The sequence below is a fragment of the Leuresthes tenuis genome, unplaced genomic scaffold (genome assembly GCF_036924035.1).
Source record: "Leuresthes tenuis unplaced genomic scaffold, fLeuTen1.0.hap1 SCAF_6, whole genome shotgun sequence".
NCBI lineage: Eukaryota > Metazoa > Chordata > Actinopteri > Atheriniformes > Atherinopsidae > Leuresthes > Leuresthes tenuis.
The window spans coordinates 14,443,717-14,469,029 of record NW_027325360.1 but is presented as its reverse complement, the minus strand read 5'-3'; the positions used below and the strand labels follow the sequence as shown (position 1 = coordinate 14,469,029).

Below are 25,313 nucleotides of genomic sequence, written 5' to 3'. Positions count from 1 at the left end.
AAGCTGTTTTTTTTTTTTAACAATGCTCACTGTAAGTTTTAGAAGGCTTTTTTAAATGGAGCCTTAGGTCTTACTGGGATAAGTAATCTGTACAAGCACAAGCCAAATGTGATAACAGCATTAGACACTAATCTAAGGGGTTGTTTTGTAAATGAAGTTTTCTGTGCCGTGTTTGGCATACGATATCAGAACAAAACCCACATCAAATGTGCTTTTAGTATAACTTCCATGATCCTTTGTGTGCTTTCAACAGGATGCCAGTGTGCACTGGGAGCACAAATTAAGTGATAATATCATAATATGGGTCTTGATCCACTGCTAAATCAACACCACAAAGTAAACGCTCAGTTGTAGACATCAAAGACATTGTTTTAGCTGGAAAACTGAGACAGTTTTTTTATGGATACATTAATAGGGGAATGAACGAGTGGATGATAGCGAGATGCTGACAATCATGTAGTGAACAATTTGCACAGCAGGCTTTTACATATCACACATAAGCACACAGCTCTAGCTCAAGTGCACCTCAAGCGAAGTTAAGAGGTTTAACTTGGCAACAACCCCAGTGATGTCAGAGTAATCCTTCATTAAAACCTTGATGACATCACTGCACTGTTGAGAGTGCGAAAGCTGCATATGGCCACATATTAATGCGTGTAAGGGATGCCCTGCCACATTGTGCTAAGGATGCCCTGAGCAGGTAATCCATACTAAGCTGTTCCTCAAAACATAGTCAGAGAACACTAGCATTTTAGTAGTGTTCTTAATTATACTACAGCCTCATATGCAGTTTATCCAGGAGCACCCTCTGCCCCCTCAGGAAATGGTTACTAGGAACTTGTTAACCTTATGTAAAGGTTAATGAACCACAGACCACGACTGAATGTGCTACAAGGAAAAATACTGACTTGCAAATCTGCTTAGAGCTATAGATTTTTGTCTGGTTACAATGTGTCTACTTACTAACAGTCCAATAACTGAACAATGTATTGTATTCCTAATTCAACACTAGCCCATGAATGCAGCTCTGAACAGCCAAAGTGGCTAAAGTGGCTGATATTTCCACATTTTGGTTTTTGATGTTCACATACTTTATTACAGAGCAGTCCTGAATTATGCTGCCAGGTGATCCCATTAACATGTAAAAAAGATTTTCAAATAAGCAGCGCGATAGTTATATGCAGGGAAGCATTTTAGGACATCTTTTTCCTTGCTCTGTGAGGAGAAAGATGACAAAGGCGACCAAATCAAAACACAATCATAATGATGCAACTTCAGGGTGAATTGTCTGGGCTGAAGACAAGGATATAAGCATCTAATATTTGCATTAACAGCATGCAGACTATCTATTCCAGTGTAACCCATTGAGTAGACTACAAACCTATTGCAGTTCAACAAGTTTTAACTTGCAGTTTGCAAGGCAGCAAATTAACTCTTTCCTTACGGCACACACACCCATTGTCACTGAATTGTAAAAACACAGGACATATATATTCTGCTTGATTCAGGTCATTGGGCTGTCGCTAACTTCTGTGAAACCTGCAACTGACGGTTTCAAATTTCCAAACTATGTACCCAGGCTGGTATGGCAGGAAAGAAACTTATTACAAAGCTGTTTTTTTTGTTTGTTTTTTACGGGATCCACAGCAACAGGAAAGACTACAAATCTCTTCCCAGACTACATATCTGTTCAGTTTGATAGTAGTGCTGATTTACATTTATGAAGTTTTCTCAACGGCTCAACTCCTTTCATCTCAACCCAATACTGATAAATAGAGGAGGAAATTAAACTGTATATTTGTGCAAAGGAAAATACCAAATCTATGCTAAAATGGGCAGAAAATAGGGTTGAAAGTTGGCTATGCATGCCAGTAAAGATCCTCAATGTTGTCATAAACTTGTTTATTATATATGTCCTGCTGAGCTAGTTTTTTTTTCTACACCATGCAATGTGAGAATCTGTTTTACCGGATGGATGGGAAGAGTTACAGTTAAGGCTGTGCAAGTGGGAGTTTCCACTAAGGAAGCAGCGAACAAATGCGCTCATAATATTACAGTACTTGCAAAGGAAGGTAAAAAATGCAGACTAAACACCAGTTATAAAAAGAGGCTTGATATGTAGAGTTTGAGGGGATGTTTGACACAATGCATCAATAAAATTAAACAAAAGAGTCAAAAAGAAACAACCACAAGAGAACTCTAAATGAGCCCTGGGCTTTATACCAGCTTCAAAATATAGTGCCCAAAAATCATTGACATTCTTTTACCTTCACAGGTTTCCTTGCAAGCATTAGCAGGAATTATAAGTCTGCATAAGTCTGTAATATTTTCAAATCCAATGAGGTATGTGCGCACACATGTGGAAGAGAGGGGACTCCCTCTCTCAGGCTAAGCCTTTCTAATCTTTTTCTATGCCTCCTCATACATGCTGTCGTCATCATGGCAATCCAAATCACCACCATCGTCAAAAGCAATTCCCTCATGAGCTGAACTACGTCATTACCCTGTTTTTCTACTAATAAGAGGTAATTCCCATTACATTTGTGATGCCCTGTGTATTATGACTGTAACACAGACGACGAGGGAGGCGATGGAAATAAAACAGCTGAGCAGATACGTCAACTGCTCAGAATGAGTGTAGATATCTTGGGTAAGTCAAAACTTGCTGGGAAATCAAAATCTAACAGTGGTTACCTGGTAAAACTTCTATCAAAAGCAGCCAAGAAATCAAAGACAGATGAACCGCCCAACCCCCATAACCTCAGACTGAGTGCCTTAAAACTTTCTGACTGAGTTTATCTTAATGAAAACCCCAGGGCTAAGCCTCCACACTGTTTTCCTTGAAACACTATTCACCTCATCTTTTTCTTTCATTACAACGGTTTGTTTTTCATCTGCAGTGGGGGTATCTAACTAACTCCTCTCAGAGAGCTGCTTTCTTCCTGCAGGAAAGGGACTTGAGAATGATAACATCTTTTGGCAAAAATCAAGTTTTTTTTGGGTCACATAGTGACGTGCACAAATGAACTGTAACGACATTTGAGTACTTTGTTTTGTTTAGCCATCAGCCACTGTGAAACTCAGGAAAACATAATCGCAGTTTGTATCAATAAAAAGATACTCTCCATAGAAGACAGAGAAGTTGTTGTTTTAATCATTTGTGTATATATTTATCAGCTTAGAAAAGCTTATTATGTAAAAAAAAATGCCCTCAATAGTTTCTGTGAGCCATAACAACTTAATGTTGTGTGCTTTGCTCAATAAGAAGTCTAAATCAAAGACATTCAAATTAAGTTAAATAAAGCAGAGAAAAAATTGAAAGGCCAAAAAAAAGATGGTATCAAACCACAGCTAATCAGAACAGACAGCTGGATTGTCGAGTACTTGGGGTTAAAGCAAAATATATGGTGTTAGTTACCTACTTTTACCTTCACGTTTAACTATCACAAACATCAAGCATCGTCGTCTGCCACTGCACAGCAGTCCAAGCTCCTTTCATCAAAGTAATATTTCTGCTTGAGATTTATGAGGAGCTAACGGTAGAACCTGGAGTTATTTCTCTACTTACAATATGTTTGGCTGCCATGTTGTGTTCTTATTGATCTGTCCATCTTCTTGCCTCTGTATCGCAGATGAATACATGATTGAATACCCTACACAGCAGCTGCTGTGTGGACAGCAGCAAAAGATGGCTGCAGATGAAATTATTAAAGCTTAAATGAAAAAGACATTTAAAATGAAAGTGATGCCAAAGATGCCTCAAGGTCCTTGTGAGGAACTGAGGTCCCTGTATTAATTCTACATGCACTCAGAGACAGTTATGTAACTATGGTGTCACTTAGCCATAACCACTGAAGCTAGCATCAAGGCTGTAAAGAGTGCATTGTATCCTTCTGCTTTACAAATGTTCATTTATTACTCATACCTACTGAAGACAGTGGAGGAAATGGTCACATTTAGCTCTACAGAAACAATATTGCAAAAGGACAACTGCGACTCAATGATTATAGAATTAGTAATAAATGGTGAGAGCAGTCCAATATTAATCACATAAACAGACAAATATGCACAAAGGTTGACTCATTCTATTTTTCTAGATGAGAAAAACCTCTGATATGTCCAATTATTTTTACAACGCTAAACACTGCTGCGTGTTTGTCTGCTGTTGCCTGCCGGAGTGTGTTTTGGGCACTGCAATGCTGCAGTGACTAATGACAATACAGCCTCAATAGAGATTCCTCATTTAACATGGCATCTCATCTAATGTTTTGTGTAACCCATGAGGTCCTTCTGTAAGTTAAAGAGGAAAAAGGGATCAATTGTAAATGGGAGAATCAAACAATGTGAAATCCAACAGCAGCAATGTGTGACAGGCAACTGGGTGATGAAGCAAGTGGAAGGCTGGGAAAGAGAGGGACATAAGACTGCCAGTACTAACTGACTCATTGCTTAGACAAACACACTAACAGCAAGATGACATGGAAAAAAATAAGTGCAAAATGATGAGCTGATCATTTAACAATTCAAAAGAAAGCAAATGAAGTGTCCCCAACATAGAGAAGGTGAAACAGTGGAGACTTTGTCTCAAAAGCAGCGTGTGATTTTCTTGTGTGCAGACTAAACCATCAAACTAAGAAATTCAAGCACAACAGCAAGAATGTGCCAGTTATGCTTCAAGTGACTTTATAATTAATCTAACAGTGCATTGACTCTTGGAAAAGTTGGGGTTACAACAGCTTCCACTTAATATTGTGAAATCCCAGTGATTAGCCACACCATGCAAACCCCACTTTCACAGCAGCTGAAAATGAAACCAGTTCAGTTTCACAACCACGGCAACGTGTTTGACAAGGAGTGTCCCTTGGATCTGCTTTTCCATTTTGATATATTTTGATTTCAATTAAAAGAGAGCTCACAGCAAAGCACATGTTTATAATTCAGGTTTAAAAATAAGCAGAACAAGAATTCACTAATGCTTCTATCAAATCCAAGCTTTTGCTTGCCAACTGGGTTATGTAATTCCAATCAAAACATAACTGGCAGCATGAATGAGAAACAAACAGATTTCTGTCACAAAGACTCTATCCAAGACCGCTCATATATACTGTACATGAAAGCTGCATTATCACAGCAAAGGTTTTTGGGGCACTAGTGGTCTTTATTCATTTACATTTATGCATTAAGCAGACGCTTTTATCCAAAGCGACTTGCAAGAATTCAACAGTGGGTAGAATGGAAAGAGAGCAGAGAGAGTGGGAGAATACATGCAGCAAAGGGCTCTAGGATGGGAATCAAACCTGGGCCAGCTGCATCGAGAAAGCACAGCCTCTGTACATAGGGCACCTGCTCAATCAGTTGAGCTATATGGTGCTCCCATCAGTCATTTTGTATTTGGACTGCAAAGCACAGAAAGAATCAATACATAGTGTACAAGCCCAGTGTGGATATCAATCATTTCATTCATTGAGCACACTCACAAAGCAGCCAGGTTTATGTGAGAAGACAAAGTGTAAGAAAAAGTGTTAAGAAGGAAGAAGTGTTAGACTGCGTGGCCTTTTTCAGGGGGAGTGAATGGGGAGCACCCTTAATAAGGCTGAGGATGTCAGCATCCTCCTGCACAGCAGGCTGGCAAAGATTGATGCTGGAAGTGAGAAATAGATCTGTATTTTGTACACATACTCACGATTACACAGTAAGTGCTGGGGTTCTCTGGGACTACAATGACTAATGACTGGGTCTTCTTAAAACTGACAGCAAGTCTCTGCTGTCTCCAAAAAGCACTTTCTAAAATCTCTGCCTTGGTACCAACAAAGTGACTAAGACTGATAGGAAGCAATCTAAGATTTGGCTGAGACTGACTAGCAACACTAGAATCAAAGACAATGTGAAAAAATTACAGTTGTCTTGTTATCATATGGACTAAAAGCATCTGAAGGAGCCACCTATGAGGCCATTGGAAGCAAGGGAGGTAGGAGGAGAATGTGAGCTGGGAGAATGAGACTTGATATTCTATAAAACCTTTAATAAAATCTACAAAAACATCCTTTTTAAATGGTTTCTTGTCCAGTGACTACACACATGCTCCAGCGTTTAGTGGTGGATAGGGAGAGAGAAAAGCCATGCAGCAAAGCATCTGCAATCTTTGTTCTAAATATAGTCTTGCCGATTCCCTCTCCTGATCTCTGAGGCACTGGATTCACTTAATTGGATTACTACACACACTTTTCATCTCCTTTCTGGTTAGTGTTTAATGAAGTTTAGACAATCATACATCTCAGTTTATTCATTGCAGGACTGAGGGCAACACTCAACAAAAAAATGTAGGCAAAAAGTTATAGCATAGCTGAAAGCTAATATACATTAACATTATGTATACAGCCCATTGGTCATGTCTGATCTTTTTTAGCATTGTTAACCATCACTGTCAATTCCATGCTAACAATACACAGTTTTAACAATCTGCTTCGACAAATTACACTATTGTGCTGCAGGCTGGGATTTCTTCTTTCACTGACATTAATGCAAAATGTGTAAAAACAAAATGATAATAAAACATTTAATAGGACCCAAAGCAGCAAGTGAAAAACTGAACTAAGTGTTTAGTGGTTTTATCAAACTGATTATAACTCAAATCAGCAACTTGGGAATTATTCTAGTCCCTCGATCTCAATTCTCATCTCAGCATAATCATTAAAGCATTCTTTTTGCCAGTAGATTATTACCCTTTCATAACTCTAAATGCTAATGCACACTTTTGTTACTAACCCTTTAGACTATCAGATTCACTTTTCTTTGGATGCTCTGAAAGGTCTAATGAAAAAAAAACTGCTACCAGAATCCACTAAAATTAGAAAAAGGCTCTCACGGCTATGGCAGCACGTATTTTGTAGAGTGTATTCTAAACGTCTTGTTTGTAAAGCTTTAAACAAAGCTGTTTCTCCTCACACCAAAGATTTACTTTAATTTGTTCTGTTGTACCCAGTCTGATAACTGGGATCCCCATTCAATTTTTTTCTTACAATGTTGAATTGTGTCCCCAAAAAGGAGAAAAGAATGGCATGCGCTCTCAATATTTTCAAAACTAAATTTGAGACCTGCTTTTAAACCAGACTTTAAATCTTATAGTAATATTACCATGCTGATGAGTTTTCCAGAGTAACTGCCTTTAGTCCTATATTATCCTAACATTTGGTGTTTCATTATCCTATTAACTTTAATTTACAGTCTAACTTGCTTTCAGAAACATTTTGGGGTATTTTTTATGAAATCCAGTAAATAAATCAAGTTGAGTTACTATGCTGAGTCTAAAACAGCAATAGATTAAAGCTGCGATATCTGCTGAAGAGACTAAAGGAGTGTATGTTCCTGAATGGCCAAAGTGTCATGGCCATCTGAGCTTAACAACCTCAAATGTGTTATTTTTAGTCTTCAAAAGGTTCAACTTTTGTGTTCATGAGTGGGAGAGTGCATGTACATATCTTTTCCAGAAATATATTCATCTTTTTGTAATCTTCATGAGGCTGATTCTCTCAGTGCTATACAGGTCTGGTACAGGGAGAGGAGAATGAGTCCATTATCAAGGTGCAATGAATAATACAGGTCCTCCTGAAAGCTCCTCTTTGCTCCTACACACACACACACACGAACTTAGTCATGTGGTACGTAAAACTGCTGTGTAAAGACAGAAAGAAAAAAAAGAATCTTGCATGGGGTTTAAATGGACTCTGACAGGCGGATCTCCCATTTTCAGAGACCAATGCTCGAATCTGACAACTATGACAGCCCTGAATTGTTGTTCTAACATTATAACTAGGCTTGCAACATTCATCCAATTCAGCAGCACAATACATTCCAGCATGCTGTGAGTCACTTCTCAGCAAGATTTTTTAAAGGGAATTTAATCAAGAAAAAACGGCATCAAGGGAAGACTTTATTGATGTCAATGTTTGTTAAAGGTAAAATAATTCCTATGATAATTGAGAAAATTACCTTTGTGTTCTGCTTCCTAACTTCCTAAGGCCAACGCTGTTTCTGTATGTGTTCGCATGCGAGCACTATGTGAGCTGCGGGGACTTGCTTACATATGTTTTCTTCTGTTCCATGATGCCTGTATAGAATCGTCTACTTCTCCACATTTATTCGTCTGTCTTCCATTCACTTCTCTGAAGCTCACTGGCTGGAAAAGTTAATTAATGCCACTGCATAAAATATTCACACCAACAATTTACTCAGTTTCTTAAGTGATTTTGAATTCAATACTTAAATCTACTTTTTTTCAGCAATATGAGCAGACGCATCAATTGACTCAACAAGTGTAATTTGTGCCAAATACATAAAGTAACCTGTATCAAATCTAGAGATGCTTTCATATTCCCCTGCCTCCTAATGCATCATACTCAAATGGAAAGAGTAAAGTTATTGGAATTGATACAACAGTGTGTAGGTCTGTGCTTTGCATTCAGCACGATATAAGCAACATAGAGAATATCCAGAGGCCCAGAGCTATTTATGACTGAAAGAAAAACAAAATGTAGGTAAGACTTTGCTTAAGTGTGGCAGAATGAAGTCTGTGTTTGCATGAGAGGTGTTTAACGACAGGGAAGGGCATGCTAACAAATGATATTTGACAGCTTTGTTAGACAGGGGCATCTAGTTGTTTTAGGCAATGTCAACTGACTACATTTTTTTTTTTGCCTTATCAGCATGAAAAACCAAACTCACGAGAAAATTTTGTTGGGAATACAAACATTGTCCACATCCCAACAACCTCCTCTGATGACATCACTGACTTTTCTGTGTCCCTCCCAGTTCATAACATAGAAGGGAAGACACAACTATACCCGTTATAAACCAAGTCTATCTATAACTAATCAAAACAGGACAGCAGAATCCAACGACCCACTACTTCAACCTAAATGATTTTCCACCTCTTTAACAGCAGTCTCAGTATTACAACACCTCTGTGTGCTTGGCTTGCTATTTCTGGCCTGCCCTCGAGTTTATGGATCAACTGAAGCATTTAGTGTGGGAGAAAATGACAGGAAATGTCTGGCCCATTTAACAATAAATATCCCTGAATACATCTGAGCTGAGCTCGAGAAAAAAAAAATGACACTGGGCAGGGCCAGCCATGGGAGAACTCTAACTAATACCATTAAAACAAAAAAACATATTAAACCAAAATACATACCAGTGACAATTTTCTTATTTGAAATTAAATAAACATAGTTAAGTGACAGCAGTAATTCCATGAAAAGAAAAAAAAAATCACTTCTATCATTGCTATAAGCAATACTCACCATATCCAGGAGTGCCTTCTAAAGGGAAAATGGCTGAGATGCATCATGGACCTATCACTGGAAACACCTGGGCATCGTCCAGGCTTCATAGCAAAGCTTTGTCTGGACTGATCCTCCTTTCTGTTAACCTCTCACCCTGTGAGCCCCCCTATCTATTAAGTTATCTACACTGCCCCACAGTGTCTGCAGGCTCCAGTATATATTATAGTGGTCCATAGTACTGTAAAAGTCCACTGCTGTGCGTACATTCAGACTAGTCCTCCAGTGAAGAACTTCTTGCTTCACTTACTTGGTCCTAGAGCATCATAGCAAAATGCTTCAGTTTCTTTCTAACAAGGCAATCTTAAAAACATACAACTTAGCTCCATAAAATCCATTGAATTCCAGAAGAAAATAAAAATTCCAATAAACGTGGTGACTAAAAAAAAGCAATAAAAACTGTTAAGTAGTGCAAGACTTGAGCCTTGAGTGAAGTCAGTTTCAAAGTGAGAGTGTCAGCAGTGCGAGCACACAGGCGGCCACCCAACAGGACCAGCTAAGCTCTCTGGCTGCTGCTCTTTTTTCCGTGGGATCCTACCAGCGAAGGTTTGGAAATTGCTGTCCCACATCCACATGTTGAACTGGTTCATGGAGTCATTCCTCTGGTAAACATTCCTTTTTCCTGACAGTCAACAACGCCGGTTGGTGAGGCAGCGGTAGTCACACCAGCATGACAGAGCATGTTGGGCACAGTCACAGGTTTGCTTTTATCCTCTTGGCTCTGCTCTCTTTGTCTCTCTTATTTTGTGTCTGCCTCTCTGTTCTGCCCTTTCACAATCTCCCAGGGAGGGAAGTGAGGAAGAAGGGAGGGAGAAAAACAAAACAGTGAAGCGTCTCTTCAGTTTCTCTCCTGCTCTCTGTCTCGCGGCTGATCGTCTCTCTCTCCCTCCCTCCCTCCCTCCCTCCCTCCAGTCAGTGGGATGTCCTGACTCTGTAATAGGTGTGCCTGCTGTACTCAGTTAGCTAAACCTATTGATCCTCTTAAGACTTCATTCAGAGGAGCACGTCTGCACAAGTACAATTTGTATACACAAAACAGTGCATAGAATTCCTCAGTCATAATAATAAGGATAAGGGTGATGACAGAAGTTTGTCCCCTCAAATCCCCTGCCCCACTTCTCGTTCCTTGATTGATGTGTGTTTGCCTGTATTATAACTCTCCTTTGTCATGACAACAAGTGCTGCAGTTGCTCTGTCAGTTTGTGTTTTGTTTTTGCTTCTCTAAGCACAACCCATCTGTCTGTGGAGTCTGCATGCCTGCCAGTGAACCATTACATTTCAAACCACACAGCAAATGCCTTATTCTCCCTGTTCATGTGAGTTTACGTAAAACACATAGTTGGTGTGTGTGACTAAAAGCGAGCCCTATCACAGCATGTATGTCTCAAGGAACCTGTTATACAGGATGTAATTTCTCTTACTGCAGTGTAATGCATTCTGCTGTTATTACACCGGTGGCTTTTGGAAAAACACAAAAACGACAAGGAGTAAAGGTCATGCTGTCTTGTAAATCTACTTCATATTGAGGATAAGATAGATCACAGCACATCTACATATCATGTGTGTGAGTGACTTTATGAGCACAGATTGATTTGGGTATTTGACATTATAACCCAGGTTTGGGGTTGGCACACTAAATTTGTGTGTTTCCGTTTAAGTGTGTGAGAGAGCTCTAAATTAAAAGCCAAAGCTTCAGTTACTGCGGTCTGAAAAACAGGATCCAGCACTGCTTCTTGCACACATCCTGCCCAGCATACACGTCAGCAGCTTCTTAACCCCTGCCAAAAGTCAAACCACCTCACAGCCTCTGAGAGGCTGCACCTTTAGCTACACCCGTCAGGGTGGAGTTCTGTATGTCAAGGAAGCTGCTTTTGGGAAAATTAACACAGAGATTTGAGTCTTTGGGGAGATGTTGGTAATTTGAGCGTTGACAGCCTAAGTTGCGACAGGAAGCAAAAATTCAATGTAGGAGTCTTTAAAGGTTAAACAAGAAAACAGCTAAAGAACAGCATAGCACCTGTTATTCATGTTCAGAAAAACATTTACTCTCCCTCTACCTCTGATTATATTGTTTCAGGTACTATGCATACAAACTGAAACTGGGGCCAGAATTCTAATAATAGAGCATACGCTGTATGTCCCAGTGCAAATGTGTATGCATATGTGCACTATTGCATAATCTAAATCCCTGCTTTGTTGTTGGAAATGGTTCTGTTCAACACTGGTGAGCTGTCACGATTCATCCGACAACCTGAAAAAGAGTGGAGGTGAGCGGATGAAAAATAAAGCGAGTGTTATATAGAAAGCAAAACGGGGGCAGATGATATTGAGATGGAGAGAGAAGATTGAGAATGTTGAACTGGATCTCTATAAAAAAAAAAACAATCACATTACCTGCAGACCAAAACAAGACATGGGGTTGAAAGTACATGAGCAAAAGCTTAGATTTATGAACAATAAACTAAATGCAACCATGACACAGGGACAAAGAATCCTTGAAACAACAATATGTGCCCAACACAGTGAACATGATAACATATTGCAGCCATAAAGTACTGAAACAGTATTAACGTATCATCATCTGTGACCCCTGCTTGTAAACAGAACGATGCATTTTCCATCTACAAAATAACACATCATATTTGAATCAGGAGGCTTTTTCCATTACATTAGTGGGCTGTCTCTGTAACTGGGCATAAGGGGGAGGGGGCCGGATTACACGGCGGAACAAGTACATATCGATTTCATGTGTCCTGACATTTAGCAGAGTACTTTTCTTCATTTTTTTCTGCAGATCAATTGTACTGAGAACACAGGTTGAACAACCTCCAGAGTTAAATCACAAAACTGCTCCAGCATATCATTTCAGCAGCAAACTTCAGTTCCTGCAGTTTGCAAGACGTATAACTTGAGATTTTAAAGCCTGCCAAGAAATGTGGGCTAAGCTTTGCAACAACAAAATGAATGTATTAACTTTTTGTGTTTAAACAAATAATCACATTATAAAGTTGCTGTGCATAAGCAAATTGAAAGGATAATTAAATATATATCAACAAACACATTTGCTGGTGTAGCTACTCAATCATCACATTAACATAAAAATTCTAGATATTTTACATTCAAATCGGAAAAAGAATCTCTCCAGAGACAGAGAAAGCTGAGCCTCACGCACATTGTTACCACGAGGGAGGCCAACTGTCTATCATTCTGTGTGTCACTGTGGAAATGCCTTGGGCATGGTCCTCCTCCTTGCCATTCACAGATGGTTGTGCAGTGGCATTTCAGCAAAGGTTAACTCATTCCCCCTTCAAATCAGATATTTGTAATTAGATTCCCACATCTAATGGGGACATGAGGCCTTCAAGGGCCACTCTGTAGAATGTGAAGAATGTTTAAGTGGACTAAAAATTACTCACCGCTGGAGTGGAGAGGTTTTTCTGACTCTTTGATTTTAATGGAGGCCAAAAGACAGAAGGAAGGGACTTATTATGTTTTTTATTTTTCATATGCCAAATTACAACGGGATCGCAGCTGTTTGTTGTGTAGACAGAGAACGTTTGCTGCATTAGCTAATGTGTGTGGGATCAAATATAAAAGAGTATCAAACCAAAAAAATGTTTATCAATATTTTATTTAAAAAAAACAGCAACTACAGATAAAGCTTAACTAGACTGTGATTTAGTAAGGTTTATAATGTGCCATGATACACTGAAATACAGGTCTCACACCATGGCTAAAGTCACCTATATCCAACAAAACATCCACACTGTAAACAGTGATATCTGCTTTCAGTGCTTCATGAGGCAGTTTTCTGAGAGCAGGTACGGATGGGAACGTACTGAAATATCAGTTCTCTATAACAACAGGCAATCTTCACTCTGACAGCATCTGGTGAGGGTGGCTCCCACTAACAGCCAGTGCAATCAACTCTGCTCCTCTCCCTGATAATATCATTATCCCATTACACTGTTAGAGAAATCTAAACTTTTGCTGTGCTTAAGTGACAATACCAACATCAACAGTAGTCCAGTGTTAAACATGTGCTTAACATACTGTAGATTCTTGTTGCCAGTACACAAAACTTCAATGGGCTGAAAGGTAGACTTTGAGTATAAAGTTGACTGCTAACTAAACTAAACTAATCCCTCTCAATCACCATTTTTGACCGTCTAGAATTGTGTAGTGGTTTATTTTTTCCTGCAGCAACAATGCACTTTATGTTTTCTTAGTATTGTAATTATTTTCTTGTACACAAGATGTTTTTGGACTGCAGTCTTTGGGTAGTGGGTGCGTAGCTAGTATGGTTTGGTACTGTCTACATTTGAAACAATATAATACATATTGGTTCATTCAGTAATTAACTCTATGTAATAAAACAAATAATAACAAAAATGGAGAATTCATTTCAGGAGTTCACAAAAAGAACGTCAAGCTTGTTAAGTTTGTCTAACTTGTTTTAAAATACATAATAATGTAGAGTTTATGAGGTGTATGTAAAATGAATTATGAAGTTATGCATTAGGCTAATAGAGCACTAAGATGAAGGTACATGTGTGCAAAGTGAATTAAAAAAAACTGTCATCATGCAGTTCTGTCAGCATCTGTTTCGTGGGATATTAGAGAGAAAGTACAGGGTGTAAAACTTTGTGACCCCTCGCAAATAAAAATGGATGTATGGATGGAAACCCTGCACTGCTCCTACAGTATCTGAGCTAACAAGCAGCAGTTTCTCTCTCTATCTCTCTAACATAATGGGTACTGAGCTCTCAAACCCAGCTGCACTCTCAGCTACTGAAATTTGGCACCAATTGATTAAATATAAATCAGTGCTCGCTGGTTTCAGCGTAATTTGATTGGTGCCATTAAAAGTACAGAATTCAGTACCAAATCCTAATAGCCACTAGCAAATAATAGAATACAGGGTGTAAGGACTATAAAACATAGCAATCATTCAAAAACTCTGTCTGCTGTCTACACTTTGCTTTCTGTGTGTCACATCTGTGTCTGGCCAGGTCAGGCTGAGCTACACTTAAAATAATAAGCTACACTCAAATAATGTGTTTATCAGTGTGTAGAATCTCCTTTTCTTTTAATGTCTGGAAACTTGGGAGACCAGTTACTAGACCTTTGGAAGATAACTATTGTCCCATTTTTATTCAATACAAGACTCTGGCTGCTTCTGGGTATTCTTTGTCATGTTTTGCATTTCATGATGTGCCATGTTTTCTATTGATAAAAGGTCTAGAAACGGCATGCACAAAGAATTTCAAATTTAGATTTTTTTAAACGAGCATTGGTGCAGAGAAGACGCCAACATAACGGATCAGCTTTGCATGATAACCTGCATTTATGGATGGCATAGTGAACTGTGTTCCCAGACAATGATTTCTGGAAGTTTTCCTGAGCCCATGCAGTGATTTCTATGACAGAATCATGTCTTATTTTTAGATACAGATTGCTGAACTTCTTTTCAATCTTTACTTCTAAGAAACCCTGCCTCTCAAAGCGGCTCCTCTGATATCCAATCATATTACCAAACTGCTGCCAGTTGACCTATTTAGTTGCATGTTCCTCCAGCTGATTATTTTAGAACCACTTATTCTTCTTTTCATATCCTGTTTTTAATGTGTGTCTCAATATCCCAACTCTTTTGGAATTGGGGTTGTATTTCTCAGATTTGCATGTGTTACACAGCTTGTGCAGGCTGGCATATGCTTTCTTTCCTGCTGCTCCAAAACACTTTTACTAATTTAGCCAAGGAAGAGGTGCCCAGTTTGAATTTTATTTGTAATTGGCCAAACATCTTTTCTTAAAATTAGATTCTAGATTAGTTTTACAGAAGCAGCAACATGCCCTTTTTTCTTTGTTTACATCTCAGAGAAACTGAGATGCTAAAAGATAAATGCAGCATTAATGGCTAACACTGGGATCTGTTATAAACCAAATCAGAAACAACTATTTAAAGCACCACGAGCGTTATTATGAAGACATGACATACAAATTTTTTCCCTCTTTTTTTAGATTATCCAACTCTAAAATTGTTTTAGCTAGATGATGCATAGCGGTATATATGTTAGGTTCTAATGCAATGAAGCATTTTTTTTAAATATCGTTCAGTCTCATTGACTTCTGGGCAACCAATGCCCTAATTGGGTTCACACAGTGGCCTGTAAATGTACAGGTACTGGCTAAAGATGACAATGACTATCAAGATTCCTCTCAATTATGCTTTTCAAATGCTCCCATCAGAGCGCAAAAATTGCACTGCACACTTCAACTAGAGCTTTGTACCCAAGCCATCAAATTAAGCTCACCCACTCACCCTGCAGGGGTGAGTGCATTTTGGAAGCTGGTGACTCTGAAAGCACACGAGTTAGAGCGTTATAAAATTTCACTGCTCATCATTATAGTTCAGGCCAGTCTACCATGTTGTGCTGTTACAGATTTAGCGACGAACACTACATTTTAAAGGATGCTTTTGTTCCCTGAAATATGTAACATATATATATTTTGCCTCAGTCGAGAACTGTTGTGCAAAAAAAAAATAAAAAAATGTGATTCAATTGTATACTTATGTCTCCGAAACAATATTTGTGTAATTGCAACAGCCACAGAATCAAATATGACTCAAATGTAAAAAAAAAGTGATCAATTTCGTAATTCTGTCTACTTCTACAATAACTTCATTTAAACTGGTTCCTCTTGCTGTATCTGTTGTGGTTTTCTTATTTGAAGACATACCTCCCAGATATAAACACATTACAGAAGCAGATAAAAAGTGACAAGATACACAGGTTGCACAGATGTTTTCAAAATTGTTTTGAATTTCTATTGTGTAGATCTATGGTTCGCACGCACTTCTATGCCATCACTTTCTGCAAAGACCCCATCCAATGCTCTCCGCGCTTCCATTCCTAACCATGGTGTCAGCTCTGTTGCTCAACCCCTCCAAAAATAGACTTTTCCTGCATTGCACCAACGCCGTGTCACTGTTGCAGCCAAAGCGCTTGACTGGCTCCCCCTGCTCTGTCTGACTAGTCTGAGCCTTAATCACAGTACTGGATGAACCGAGTGTCTATTCGGGTGTGATTAGTAGTTCCTCTGAGGAATGATATGACCCAAGATGACCTCCAGTGATATGCTAATTACTGTAGGCTCAGGGGAAAGATCAAGTCTGCAGTTGCACTTAATGAATGAAGACAGGCTTGACTAAGATCTTGGTCAGAATTTTCTTTTTCTTTTATGATTTTTCTTAAACGTTGTCGTAGTCTAATTTCTCAGAAAGATGGAGAAAACTCAAAATTTCAATCACTAATCTATCAAAAAGTCAATCCCTGTCTCACATGTTGTCCAGTTATCTTTTTGCATGATTTTATTATCTACGGCAAACAGAGGCCCTCCGAAATCACTTCTCTCAAACCATTATGAGCATATTGAATTTTCTGTTACACAAAGCGTATTAAGAGCATTTATAACTGCTTTAAGCTTAAAACCATTTAGAATGACTTACGAGAGACATTTGATACCTTTTCAGATGTCTGATACCAAAAATTTGTATGCTTTTGACTTCACTCTGCTTTTTCTTGGAATCCACACGTCTGTCTATGTCTGTCAGAAGGGACAGGACTCATAGTTGTATTATTGATACAGCATATGCAAAATAAAGTGTCATACATTTGTATCACGTTAAATATGCACATTATGTAGATAATGCATTGAATAGTCTGTACCAAAGATGTTTCTATTTCCAGAGTTATGTAGCTCACATGGCTCAAAGCAGAAGTAGTAGTAGGAGGAAAATAACAAGATAAAATATAAAAATATAAATTCAAGACAGAAATATACCCTTAAATTCTCTAACAGAACAAGATATGTGAATGACTGTCATGAAGGAAGATGCAAGACTTCTGTCTGTTTTTCTCTCACTGCTAGAAATCCATTAGAGTGCATGAATTATGAAGAAGGAGCAGCATGTAGGAGAGAATGCTGCGGGGGGACTTGTGTGACATTAACCTGTTAGGTAATTACATGTTAGCAGGAGGCTTGCCGGCTGTAAAATTATCTTACTCTGAGAAAGGCTTAGCCAATCTTCAAATTGTGGGGTAAACCACTGAACTCGGTCAACACACAGAACTGCACACGCCCTTCCAAATATTTGCATAATTGGCTCACATTTCAGTTTGTTTATAGCAGTAAGATACAAGCACACAGGCAGTGCAAAAACTATAGCAAGTAAAAACGCAAAAAAATATAATACATCACACATGTCATTAGCTGGATCATGGCGCCCTAATAACTATTAAATGGCCAAACTGAGAAAAAGCTTATCAAAACTGACTGAAAACCACCAGGATGCATCAAATCAAAGTGAAAAGCTCCCTACCAAGATAAGAGCGCGAAAATGAGAAAGTTGTTTATTTCATGTTTGGTCAAATAGAATGAAATCTCTAAAGAAAACTAAAGTCATTCAAGTAAAGCTTTACCCTCAAACACTATCAAACAATATTTCAAAGAGGATGTCAAAATATCACTTGGAAACAAATTCAAAATTTTAAAAAATGCTTAACTATGATCAAAGTGTATTTTGTTGGCATTATTTGTCTAGCTTGTGTTAGTCCCTGGCTTCCATGGTACATTCAGCTAAGTGGATATGACAGGAAAGGCTGAGGAGGAGACAGCAATGACCATGCCACCCTTGTCTGCTGTCATGGCTCCCATGACATTTAAAAGTCAAACTTTCAACCATACCACACCATCACAACATGAAACCTGTCAGCAAACTAGAAACCCCAGGCAGAAAGGTGGTTTGCTACAATTTAGAGACACCAGAGGAAATATTCTGCTGTGTAATAGGTATACTTTGACAGAAGAGAAGAGAAGAGAAGAGAAGAGAAGAGAAGAGAAGAGAAGAGAAGAGAAGAGAAGAGAAGAGAAGAGAAGAGAAGAGAAGAGAAGAGAAGAGAAGAGAAGAGAAGAGAAGAGAAGAGAAGAGAAGAGAAGAGAAGAGAAGAGAAGAGAAGAGCATTAAGTGCAAGTAGTTACTCTAAATGTTTTATAAGATTCAGAGTTGCAGAGCTGGAATTGGAGGGGAAATGGAGTTATAAGATGTTAAGAGTCTTTAAAAGTGTGGTTGAGAGGCAATCTGTGTGAGCCTTGTTACATTTGTGTGAAATCTGTATGAGACTACTGCCAGTTAAGGCTGGCAGAATGAACTTCTGACATCACGCTGAAATGAAAGCCAGTCTTACACTCTGCTTAAAAAGCAAAGACGGTTTTACAGTTGTCAAGAAAGTTGGCTGTTGAAGTGAAGAACAGGGCATAATGGTTTGCACTTAAACACAAACAGATGTCAAGTCAAGAAGAGAGAGGAGCTGAAGAGTTGATTTGCCTGAGTGCCTTTTCATTTTGCATCTCTGAACCTGTGGTTAAAAACATGCAAGTATGACTGGGTGCGCACTGTACAATATGCTTGCATGTATTCACATGTACAAGTCTTTCTGTGCACCTGTGTGTTGATATGGTTGCAGGCCTCACATACAGAGGAGAAAAGAAACCACAATTTTCACATGTTATAACAGGAAATAAAAAGATGAACCAACTGGTTTATCTATAATTGTAAAACATCTGGTGAATTGTACTTGTTGATAATAGCCACGAATAGCTTTTGGGCAAACTGGTACAGCTGGGAAAAAGCTGAGAAAAAAATCTTCCCTCCATGTGGAGGTCTCTCTTACTGACAAGTATTTACCCCTGAAACTGAGACCATTCAGGGAAATTCCCCCTAAAATAGCTTACAGTATATACCGTAGAGACCCATGAAGTGCACAGCATCCTGGAAATCATTGACTGTAATTAGTCATCACAACTTGCATCATCTGTTTCTGTTACTGGTTTTCTACATTTCCAAGAAGAATTATCACCGTGTTCAGGGAACATTACGGGTCACTCAACATAAAAGTTCTGTCATTCAAGTGGGTGGAGGAATCAACATGAAAATGTCAGCGCAACATGATGTGGAGGCATTCTGCTTACTCAAAATGTAACTAAAAGTACAACCACTAAGACCAGAAAAGAAAACTAAAGAAGCCTTGAATTTATGGGACGAAAATTAATTTGGGATTGTTAAAACTGCAAAAAAAAATACACACACATGCTAAAAAATTCCAAAATTTTTTTTTTTTTCAATCCCTGTTGAGTGTTAGTTTCTTATGTCATATACAGAGCCTCTATGTAAAATGTTACGTTCATTACGCTGGGTTTATGAAAAGATAAAGTGAGATGTGCCAACTCTTGTAGCCCTGAGCATAGTGAGCTCAGAGAAAATCAGGGTGTGCACCCAGATGTTGTTTTCCCAACTATGAGGATTGGAGCCACAGATGATAAATTTCCACAACAACGACAGAGCCATTTGATGCAGGACTCAATTCCAATTAAATGCTTTCCTATTGCTCTCATAAGCCAGATGTTAGCTAGGTTAATAGGGTTTTTTAAAGAGGTATAGTATAAAGAGGCTATAGTTTGAATAAATGTAATCCTTGGTTGAAGACTTGAAAAGCTGTGCCTTTACAGCACAAACATGCAACTGTCAAATTGAACTAAAAATCATTCGTAAAAATCATCAAACCGCCATAAGAAATACCAGTAATCTGTTTAATACTGTTGTTGCTAACATGAGGCCATCAAATGTTTTCATTGATAATTTTGCTGAGAATAGCTTCCATGACATGTAAGGATTACATGTAAAAATCAGGCACCACGCCAAATATGTCTCACTTCTGCAGCATCATCAATGTCAATAATTCTGTTTATACATACTAAATTTTCTCTCAAGCAAGTCTGACCCCAAATCCAACAACTGTTTATAAGGACAAAAAAAAATAGAATCACCTCATGACAGAATCACAGTTTGATTAAATTTAATCCTGACTACAAATACACAACAGCTTCTTGGCCTAGGATCTTAATGGCCCATTCACAGTCTCTTATTGATGTTAACACAGACACTGGACCATTAACGTTTTATTGTCAACTTGGAGCACTGCATTCCTGTAAATCAACATTTACTGTACGTTGTAATGTATGAGTGCCCTGACTCAAATCAGCAAACAAGTCTGCTTGGTTGCAACAAATTGCCACTTACAGAATTCCAAATTTCTGCAGACAGCGTTACGCACACGCTCTGATGAAGACATTTATGTCACACAGACCCCACCTGAGTCTTGCATATTTGGGAATATGCTCATCTCAGCAATGACATAAAACTCCTCTCTGGTAAAATGTTAAAAAAAAATCTGTCTTTTAGTGAGCCGGGCAATGCAAATAAAAATCATCTGGCGGGCATTTAGAACGAAAGTTATTAAACCAAGAAAATGTATTAAAAAACAACTGCAGCATTGGGCTACCAGTCTTTTACTGGTGCACTGCAATATGCAGTATCTGCATGTATTAACACGCAGATCACAAATCACAAGGTAACAAGGTATGTGAACGTATCCTACAGCCATGTCAGAATACCTTTTTTCCCTTTACATACCAATCACTGTCTACTCCTGATGTTACATTTTGTGTGACCCAACCAAGTGACTTCTGCTGAATAGGGCAAACTAACAGCGAGGTTCCTACACAGGTATCAGCTAAGTATCATATTACTGCTATCATTTAAGTTCCCCACAACAATAATGGATATATGCCGATAAACACCTATTCAGGCTGATTCTAATTGTGCTGAGCTAATGTGGTCTGGTGAAGACATCTTAAAGTTGTTGTAGAGAATGAAAAAGTATACTCAAAGCAGATAAAACCATGCTTTGAAAACCACCAGATATTTTATACATCCATTGCTGAGTGTTCCAGCTTTTCAACATATTCTTCTTCTAACTTGCTCTGTCCTGCTTCAATAATTTTTTTCAGTTTTTTTTCCTTTATAAAACAAGTAATATAGTAGCTCCCGTGTTTAGAACTGAATTATGTTATAAACGACTGGTGTAAAGTACTAATAAGCTTCTCTAAGCATGACTGCAGCTGTATCCCAGGAAAGACAGTGTACTGCAGAGAATGAGTGGGTGGGGATAGATACACAGAGATAATACAGTTATTCTGAAGGGAAGGTACCAACGAAAACTTACAACAAAGCAAATAAAAGATAAAAAAAAACAATGAAATAAACAGAACACTAATTGTATGCCTCCACAAGTTGCAGTCTGCCGAACGGTGTAAAATAGTGCTCAGCTCCGCATCGCTACAAAAGATCTCCTAAATTCCACTCAAGCTCCATGGCTCCAAACATTTCTATATTCTGCACATAAAGTGCATGAACAAAAAAAACAAAGTAGAGAGGGATGAGGAGGAAAAAGAGGGAATGAAAGAGAGTGTAAGAGAGAGCAACAGTGTGAAAACAGCAGCGTTGCATAACAGAAGCAGCATGGGAGATGCCAAAAGGGAGCTCCTGGGCTTCTGCAAGTCACAGAATGACGCATTGCCGTCACACACATTTTAACACACACACACACACATATCACCCTCACTGCAGTAATGGCACACATTCACACTGATGTGTTCCATGCAAAAAAGACCACTCCCACACATTTATCACACTCTCACTCACATCGGCAGGATAGGTGGTACATTTACTATGACACTGCTTCGTAGAGGAGCAGAAATGAAACATTTTCAATCAATATGGTTCATAAACTCTGCAAGCGAAGAGCAATGGCAGTTATGAGTTACTGAGCTGATAAGTAGCCTTACGTGTGTTTTATCTGGAGTCCTACTGTCATGTTTTAGCTTTTCCCTCGAATGAAATCTCCTTTTAAGCTTCTGTAGGCAGTTTGTCCCAGAGTGATGCTGAATGGTGAGATTTTGCTCAAATGTTGACAGTCTAGTGCCAGATTTTTAGCTCCTGCAGAAATGGATGTCTGGAGCTAACCTATGCCTCTATATTAAACATTTATACAGTGATACATTTTTGTATCAAACAAATAAGATTACACTGACTCTATTATGTACGCACAGTAAAAAAAACAATGTGGATGAAGACACATTGATGAATTTGTGGGAGAAAAAACAAGGCTGATCCTTTTGATAATCTATAAAACGATATGGACTGTGAAGGAACCTAAGCCACATTTTAAAGCCTGTCTCGAGGAGGAGGTAAAACAGCTAAATCTTTCAACACCATCCATTTCACCATCTTTCTGAAAAGCAGCCTTTAAACACAGAACATGCCTCTCTAGCAATCAATCTGCTTTAGGAGCTATTTTTACATCCAGGCATGACTGAAGGCATACAAACTCACAAAAACAGAGCACAACAGCCCTAGGTTGAGGTTGGATCGACTGATGTGCTTTGAGGCAGGCAACCTGCATTCATGCCATCTGGGATTGCCAAACCATGCAACTGTAGTGCTTTGATCTAACACAGAAAATCAATATCCTGCAAGCTAATGAGATAGACCCCCTACCCTCAGCATCTGATTAGATAAATAGATTAGCAACAAAACACAACATCACCATTAGGTGAAAACAGTGCAGACACATGCTGCTCATGATAGGTCCATTACACAGACAGGCAACCTTATAGTTAGTGATTAACTTAAAAATTATGTTAATGGGACTGGTGCTGCAACCTGGAAGGTTTTTATTGTGTTTATCATGGTTATCACCTTGTCTATAGTCCTGTATCATTGTGCCCAGAAAAATGCAATTGAAGAAAACCCCACAATGTTAATGAGGAATTCATGTTTACCAGTCACCGGGGTTTCTACAATCCAAAAATATATAATCTCACTCATCAGTAAGATTTAGGCACCAAAAGTAAACTGGTTTAAGAAAAGGTCATGATTTAAAAAAAAAAAAAGTACAGCTTTCAAAACCCTGAAGATCCCTGATATTGTAGGAGTGATACAGGAATCTTTACTTAGATACACTGAGACCAGAAAAAAAACATAGATTGGAATATGGAAGGTTTTAATTAACATAAAACTAGACCACAGCACAAAACATAAAAATCATCAAAAAACATTACCTTTTCAGCCATCTCATGTTTAGATAAAATCTCTGCGTGTGTTGTCACTTACCTATAAAGAGGACAGAAAAAAGGGGCACACAAGGGAGAGGGAGCAGAAGAAGGAAGACAAGAGACAGAAGTGAGATGTAATTTCAGTTTAAATAGTCATAAGGGGCTATTGTATGCAACTCCTGAACCCCTTTACCCCAGGCTGTTTTGCCCTCTCTCTCTCTGTCTTTAACACACAAAAAGACAAGGATGAGAATGGCTGGAAGTGATTATCAGTATACTGCAGTGGTGAGATGAATGCTCTCTCTAAGTCTCCTCTTCGCTGCATCCCAATGCAAGCCTATTGATCCATGTCTAGCTTACCATATTCAGACCCCCTCCACTGTCCTCACACTAGCCACCCTTTTTGTCGTGCAGCAGAGCACCTGGTCCTCTTTTGGAATCATTGACATCAGCAATGTCTATCTATCTATATATGTATCTATAGATATATATATATACACTATATTGCCAAAAGTGTTCGCATATCTGCCTTTACACGCATATGAATTTAAGTGACATCACATTCTATGATACCGGCTATAACAGCTTCAGCTCTTCTAGGAAAGCTTTCCACAAGGTTTAGGAGTTGGTTTATGGGAATTTTTTATCATTCTTCCAGAAGCGCATTTAGAAGGTCAGACACTGATGTTGGACGAGAAGGCCTGGCTCGCTGTCTCCACTCTAATTCATCCCAAAGGTGTTCTATCAGGTTGAGGTCAGGACTAGTGCAGGCCACTCAAGTTCTTCCACACCAAATTGGCTCATCCATGTCTTTATGGACCTCGCTTTGTGCACAGTCATGTTGGGACAGGAAGGGACCATCCCCAAACTATTTCCACAAAGCTGGGAGCATGAAATCTCTTGGTATGCTGAAGCATTCAGAGTTCCTTTCACTAGAACCAAGGGGCCAAGCCCAGCTCCTGAACAACAACCCCACACCATAATCCCCCCTCCACCAAACTTTACACTTGGCACAATGCAGTCAAACAAGTACAGTTCTCCTGGCAACCGCCAAACCCAGACTCGTCCATCAGATTGCCAGATGGAGAAGCGTGATTCATCACTCCAGAGAATGCGTCTCCACTGCTGAAGAGTCCAGTGGCGGCGTGCTTTACACCACTGCATCTGACGCTTTGCATTGCACTTGGTGATGTGTGGCTCCGATGCAGCTGCTCGGCCGTGGAAACCCATTCCATGAAGCTCTCTACACACTGTTCTTGATCTAATCTGAAGGCCACATGAAGTTTGAAGGTCTGCAGCCATTGACTCTGCAGAAAGTTGGCGACCTCTGCACACTATGCGCCTCAGCATCCACTGACCCCACTGACCCCCGCTCTGTCATTTTACGTGGCCTCCCACATTATGGCTGGGTTGCTGTTGTTCCCGATTGCTTCCACTTTGTTACAAAACCACTGACAGTTAACTGTTGAATATTCAGTAGCGAGGAAATTTCACGACTGGACTTGTTGCACAGGTGGCATCCGATCACTGTACCACACTGGTATTCACTGAGCTCCTGAGTGAGACCCAATCTTTCACAAATGTTTGTAGAAGCAGTCTGCATACCTAGGTGCTTTATACACCTGTGACAATGGAAGTGATTGGAACACCTGAATTTAATTAATTGGATGGGTGAGTGAATACTTTTGGCAATTTAGTGTGTGTGTATATCTACAATATAAAGGTAACACGCTGAGGAAAGAGCTGTCACATAGGTAGCCAACAAAGGGTATGATGGGTAAAAAAAAACAAAAGGCACCCCAAAAATCTTATCTCTCTGGTGAACTGTCGTGGCTCAGGAAAAAGAATCTTCCTACTCAACATGAATAAGGCTTGCAAGCATACAGGATGTATGGGTTATCACACTCTGGTTCCCAATATCAATACAGCCCGAAACAAACAGCACAAAGTTGAGCATAT

The 25,313-nt window shown here is 39.1% G+C and overlaps 1 protein-coding gene across 4 annotated transcripts in view; it reads right to left on the bottom strand.

The window, feature by feature from the left end:
* pde4d (phosphodiesterase 4D, cAMP-specific) overlaps positions 1 to 25,313 on the bottom strand; it is a 129,767-nt gene that overhangs the window by 41,275 nt on the left and 63,179 nt on the right. Inside the window, exon 1 of one of the 4 annotated variants that reach the window (XM_072387766.1) lies at positions 9,300 to 10,238. The exons of 2 other annotated variants lie outside the window; for them this stretch is intronic. In XM_072387766.1, the coding sequence (XP_072243867.1) occupies positions 9,300 to 9,388 (89 nt within the window). In that variant the 5' untranslated portion in view covers positions 9,389 to 10,238. Of the gene's footprint in view, positions 1 to 9,299; positions 10,239 to 25,313 lie in introns of those variants that run through there. One more of the 4 variants, XM_072387768.1, reaches the window with a different exon arrangement.